General features: G+C 55.7%; 1 protein-coding gene across 2 annotated transcripts in view; it reads right to left on the reverse strand.

The window, feature by feature from the left end:
- The window catches only part of ST8SIA2 (ST8 alpha-N-acetyl-neuraminide alpha-2,8-sialyltransferase 2), a 75,908-nt gene extending 71,223 nt beyond the window's left edge, over positions 1-4,685 (reverse strand). For both annotated transcript variants that reach the window (XM_055277134.2, XM_055277133.2), the window contains exon 1: positions 4,404-4,685. In XM_055277134.2, the coding sequence (XP_055133109.1) occupies positions 4,404-4,501 (98 nt within the window). In that variant the 5' untranslated portion in view covers positions 4,502-4,685. The remainder of the gene's footprint in view (positions 1-4,403) is intronic.
- Between the last annotated feature and the right edge of the window lie 1,315 nt (positions 4,686-6,000).

Below are 6,000 nucleotides of genomic sequence, written 5' to 3' on the forward strand. Positions count from 1 at the left end.
AGTGCCACTGGCAGGTGATCGCTGGATTGCCATGAGGCTGGAATGTGTTAACGTCTATAAAGCACTTGGGATAGCTCTCGGCTCTTAGGAAGCACTCAGTAAATGCTAACCATGATCGCCATCTTCACCGTCGTCATAATTGCTATTGTTATCATTACTAGTCACTCAACTTCTCTTTAACAAGATTTCTGTAATTCCTTTATGGGTAGAGGAACTAATATGAGGAGTAGGGCACTGGGTTTCAAAAGAGGAGACCTGTGCAAGCCTGCCCTGCCCTTAACCAGCCAGGCTGTGATCTCAGATTAGTGATGTTACTTCTCAGTGTCAAATTTACCCTAATTGATAAAAAGGAAAGGTTTCTACAGGGAGAGCCCTATGCTCTCTTCCTGTCCCAAGGCTCAGTGAGTTCCTTCCTTCCTTCCTTTCTTTTTTTTTTTTTTTTTTTTTTTGAGATGGAGTCTTGCTCTGTTGCCCAGGCTGGAGTGCAGTGGCGTGATCTTGGCTCACTGCAACTCCTTCCTCCCAGGTTTCCAGCCATTCTCCTGCCTCAGCCTCCCGAGTAGCTGGGATTACAGGCACCCACCACCACACCTGGCTAATTTTTTTATTTTTAGTAGAGATGGAGTTTTACCATGTTGGCCAGTGTGGTCTTGAACTCCTGACCTCACGTGATCTACCTGCCTGAGCCTCCCAAAGTGTTGGGATTACAGGCGTGAGCCACCTTTCCCAGCCAGCTCTTAGTTTCAACTTTGCCCAAGGATGCTGTGTGTGCCCATCATTGTGCCAGACTCAGGAAAATATTTATCCAACAGATATTTATTGAATGCCTTGTGTGCCCAGTTCCATGGACACCATGATGGGCTAGATAGCTACGCCTCACAATCCTCTAGTAGAAGTTATACTCAAGATTAAAGGCCAAGAAACAATCAGAAGATTTTAGCTTACAACTTGGTCAAATTGGATCTAAAACGTGGGAGCCTGCATGAATTGATCAGGGGCTGTTTTACCAAAGCCCCACCCAATTTCTGACTTAGAATTTGAATTCACTCCTTGGCTACCAGGCAGCACTCTCTAGGTGCTTTGCAGAGAACTTATCTTTCTACGTTTTGTTTTCTTATTCAGCTCCAGCTGAATGAGAGCAAGAGAGTCAGAAATGGAACTTTTGAAAATAATCACGAAGGAAAAGAGATGTGTGTCTCAGAAAACTCCCCTCAAAGAAAGCCCTGCCCCTCAGTTCATGGTGTATAATTTTTTTCAGGCAGGACAGGACCTCTGAGACCACCACATTAAAAGCCTCATTTTATAAAAATGAGAATCAAGAGCTTCAGAAAAGTAAATCTCAATTTTATTCCTCCAGATAATACACATGTAATTCACTTTCTTCTTTCACTTTTTAAAATTCCTTAATCCTTGAAAAAGTTACCCCCAAAAGAGGTTCCTTCTATCTTTACTTCCTTCCTAACAGATCACAGGGTCCCACTGTTCATTACTTTCCAGAAACAGCCATCCTTTTACAGAGCCATCGCTTTCTCCCAGGGGCCGACACGGGCAAATCATCTGTAATCCTCCCTAGCACAGGTCCGGAGCAAGTTGGGGATGGAGGGGCAGGGCTGGTGCAGCAGCCTCGTGTGCCTGAGTATGATTCGAGGTCTCCAGGAAGGCATATGGTGAGGAAGGCGGAGCCCTCTTGACACCCCTCACTGGCCACTGTGCCAAGGCTCTTATTGGGCGCTGAGCCCAGCTGCTCAAAGTTGGGGTAATTCCAAGAATGAATTTAGTGTTAAAACCTCACTTGTTCTGGGAGGGGTGGCTCACGCCTGTAATCCCAGCACTTTGGGAGGCTGAGGTGGGCAGATCCCCTGAGGTGATGGAGACCAGCCTGGCCAACATGGTGAAACCCCGTCTGTAATAAAAATACAAAAATTAGCCTGGTGTGGTGGCACATGCCTGTAATCCCAGCTACTTGGGAGGCTGAAACGGGAGAATTGCTTGAACCTGGGAGATGGAGGTTGCAGGGGGCAGAGATTGTGCCACTGCACTCCAGCCTGGGCGACAGAGTGAGACTCTGTCCCAAAAAAAAGAAAAAGAAAAAAAAGAAAAGACCAAAAAAAAAAAAAAAAAACACCCTCACTTGTAAGCAGACAGAAGGTGCTGTTGGGATTCCCATGCTTTGCCCGTGTGTCTCCTCCTCCAGCCATGGTGAATCCCAAAATATGCCTCCATTCCTCTGGATTAAACATGTGTGGGGCTGACCGTGGGTGGGGCTAGAGTGCCCGTCCCAGTCGAAAGGCATATGCAGTGTTGATCTAAGGCAGCTACATCAGCCTGGGAGACAGGGTGTCTCAGGCCTGGTCAGGACTGGTCAAGCCAGCGGTCAACCTGGGACGAGAGGCAAGAGAGGGAAGGAAGATGCCACAGGAGGTGACACATCAGACTTGTTTGACTGTTTTTTCCTAGGATTGGCCCAGCAGAGACAGGATAAAAAGAAGCAGGGAGCACTCAAGTGAAACAAGTCCCAGGGGTGTGTACGTCTATGGGAACAACCTGATGTGGGGAGCGTGGGCTCCACTGTGCATTTGGCAAGAAAGTGCAACATTCTGTGCAAAGTGATCTCCTGATTGCATTTTAAAAATTAAAAGTTCCCAGCATGTGGAAGGTATTTGGTAAGAATTCAGTGAATGGCTGACCTAGGGGTGCCTGGATGAGCACAGCATTTATGTTTTTATAGCAGAACAATGGGCAGCGCCGGGCCTTCCCTCTCACATGGGAAAAGGTCAGCAAGTGAAGTGAGCCAGGCAGTGCCCACATCCGGAACAAGAAGCCGAAGACCCCAGAGGAAGGCCCTTCTCACCGCATCTTCCATTAATTACCCCAAGACATGACTTGCCCGATTTCCTTTCCGATCCACGTGTCTGAGACGAACAGCGATGAAAAGTAGCATGTTTATCTCTGCGTGGGAGTTGGTGGCACGTTGTGTATTAACTGCACAGCATTTGTGAAAGTTTTCGGGCTCTTGGGGAAACCGAGAATGACAGGAGAAAGAGGCAGGGAGAGGGTTCTGGAAGCCCAGTGGAGTTCACGGAAGGAATTCCGGGGAGATGGGCAGGGGCGGGGAGAAAATGAGAGCAGGAAGCGGCACTTGTCCCAAGTTTTTGTCCTTGGGGCCCCGGCATCCTGCCTGGGCCCAGGACTGGCATCTCCCATTTGAGGGACTGACAGCGTGGCGGACCCTCAACTAGCACAGATAACAAATGAAGTAACAAATGGGACAAAGGAGGGGCGCACGCGGCGCGGGACTCGAGAAGAGCGCCTGGCAGGGCACAAATCCCACAGAGGAAAGACCTTCTGCCCTCTCTGAGACCTCACTTCCCCTTGCCCAGGGCCAGGAAGCTCTCCTCGGGCCTCCTCAGAACCCCGGCTGCCTCCCCACCTGTCGTCTACCGCCCTTTGGAGGTTCTGGAGAGAGGCCCGGCCCGGCGAGCCGAAGGCTGCGGGGCGGGGCGCGAGTCTCAGCCTCTGGGACACACCGCGGGTGCGTCCCGCGCCTCAAGTGCGCGCTCCAGGAAGTCCGGAGCCGGGAGGATCCGGGCTCGCGGTCCCGCCCTACCTCTGGCGAGGTCGGGAGAAAAAAGGGCCAGATCGCCCGCCTGAGGGCCCAGAAGCCCACCGGGCGGCGGTACACACTTTAACGAAATGTCTCCGTCTCCGCGCTGCGAGCGCTCAGGAACCCAGGGTCGCCGGGGTCGCCGTGACTTGGCGGAACGTCCAAAGCCAGGCGAGGGCGGGGGTCTCAGTCCAGCTATGCGAGCCCTTCTCTAGTGGTGCCAGCTCCTACGCCGGGCTCCCGGGCCGGCGGGAGGCGCGTGTGCCTGTCTGTGTGCAGGGGACATTCCGCTTCCCAGTAGCCCATGCAGAACCCCGCCCTCCGCTCCGGCCCGGGGAACCCCTCCCCCAGCTCAGAGATCCCTGCGCGCCCCCTGCCCACTTTGCCAAGGCGAGAAAGCGGCCGTGTCGGAGACAAAGAAACTCCTGCCTCCCTCCACTCTCGGCCCCTCCGCCCGCCCGAGACACTCCCCGGCGCCCTCCCTCGACCCCGGCGACACTGCGCTTGGACACGCCAGGCAGGGGGGCAGGGTGGGCGAGTCCGCTTCCCGACGCGGGCCAGCTGGGGGCTTCCCGTGAACCCCGCCCGAGGACACCCCACGGCAGCCGCGCCCCCACCCTCCTCTCCCCAAACCGTCCCGGGCCCCTGTCACCGCCACCTTCTGCCAAACCGTTCCCATCTCTCCAGCGGAGCTACAGAGGGGCGCGGCGCACACAAAGGGGGTCGGAGGGTGGAGAGTACAGAAGGAGGGAGAGATCCCGCCAGGGCTCGTGGCACGGGCCTGGGCGCAGCTATTTACCCGATTTCTTCTTCGATCTCTGAGATGTCTGCGAAGATGAGGAAGACCACGAGCAGCGTGAGCGCGGCCAGCATCCAGCTCCGGAACTGCAGCTGCATGGTGGGTTCGCGCCCGCCGGGACCCACGCGGGCCGGCGCGAGGAGCAGGGGCTGGAGGGCGCAGCGGAGGACGCCGGAGCCTCCGCGCGCCGCGCGCAGCTGGGCAGACACCCTGCGCTCAGGGCGAGTCCGGGCCGGCGGCGGCGGCGGCAGCGGCAGCGGCAGCGACAGGCAGGGGTTGCTCAGGCGCGGCGAGCCCGCTCGCTCCCTCTCGGCTCCCGCCTGCCCCTCCCTCCCTCCTCTCCCTTCCCCCGCCCCGCGCCCAGCTCCGCGCGCAGTTTGACAGCTTTGCTCCGCGCCTCTGCTCGCCTCCTCCCACCAACTCCAGCGTCCAGGCGCTAGCCTTTGCTTCTCCCGCCTGGCTTTATTCAGCTCCCGAGGGCGCGGGGATGCAGCCGGAGACTGCCACTCCTGGCCTAGAGAGGCTGGGCTCTGGCCACCGCGAGCGACCGGGTACCGAGCTGAGCCCAGGGAAGTGCGCCCACCGCCCGGCGCACCCCTCAGGCTGACAGATGCCCTCCCTCGCCTGCTCTTTGTCCAGCACCCTCGCCTCCCCGCAAAGTTTTCTCGACACAAAGACCAACACCTGGGGACAGCCCCCAGCGCGCGGCGAGAAGGCAAGGTTTCAGCCAGGCAGATGTTTCAGCAGTTGATGAATTAGGAGGGGAGGTGGGGGAAGGGGAGGAGAGAAGAAATATCCAAGACAGGCCAACTTCGGTGAAGATGCTGACTACAGTTTGTGGGCGAGGCTCTCAGCCCTCGAGAAACCACTCCCTCCAGGTGCTTATCTTGGTCTCCATTTATAGACCCGATGCTAGGTCCGGAGAGCTCTCCGAGCTGCCCCCAGGTCACGCAATCCTGGCTGGAACCCTGGGCTAGAACCCCAGTGGGAGACTCAGCGCCCGCCTTCCCTCCGCCCTCGCGGTGCTGACGCCCGGTGGCCTTCATCTCCCCAGTTCTTGGACTCTCAATGACCCCAAAATCAACCGCGGGAGTCCTGCCTTGATCAAAATGCCTTCTAGAAAAATATGGCTCCCACAAGGGGTAATGTCTCCCACCCTTCCTGAATATTTTACACTTTCACAGCCTTAGACAGTTTAAGTCAAATTACATTTCACACCAACCATTAGCCAGGGGTGGGAAGGGCCCCAGTGAGTTTTACTGGAATTAGATAATTACCTTTTATTTTCTTTGCACTAATTGGAACAATTCCTGAAATTAAGAAATGTAACTTTCCAGAAATGATCATCTGGTTTATGAAAGCGTCCTTGGGGTTTGAGTGTGGGGAGGAGGAGTCCTGTTGGAGAAGCTACATGGAATGTCCTAAATGCTGGAAACCACACCCCAGTGAATGGGAGGGGCGGGTTGGCCTTGTCCCCTGGACCACTCAGAGGAGTTTGGCGAGGGGCTGGCAGCAGCCAAGTCCCTTCATGGCGCCCCCGGGGATGTAAGAGGGCCTTCTGATTTCCTACCAAAGCACCGCTTGTGCCCAGAGCCCT

Source organism: Symphalangus syndactylus, chromosome 5 (genome assembly GCF_028878055.3).
Source record: "Symphalangus syndactylus isolate Jambi chromosome 5, NHGRI_mSymSyn1-v2.1_pri, whole genome shotgun sequence".
NCBI classification, from domain to species: domain Eukaryota; kingdom Metazoa; phylum Chordata; class Mammalia; order Primates; family Hylobatidae; genus Symphalangus; species Symphalangus syndactylus.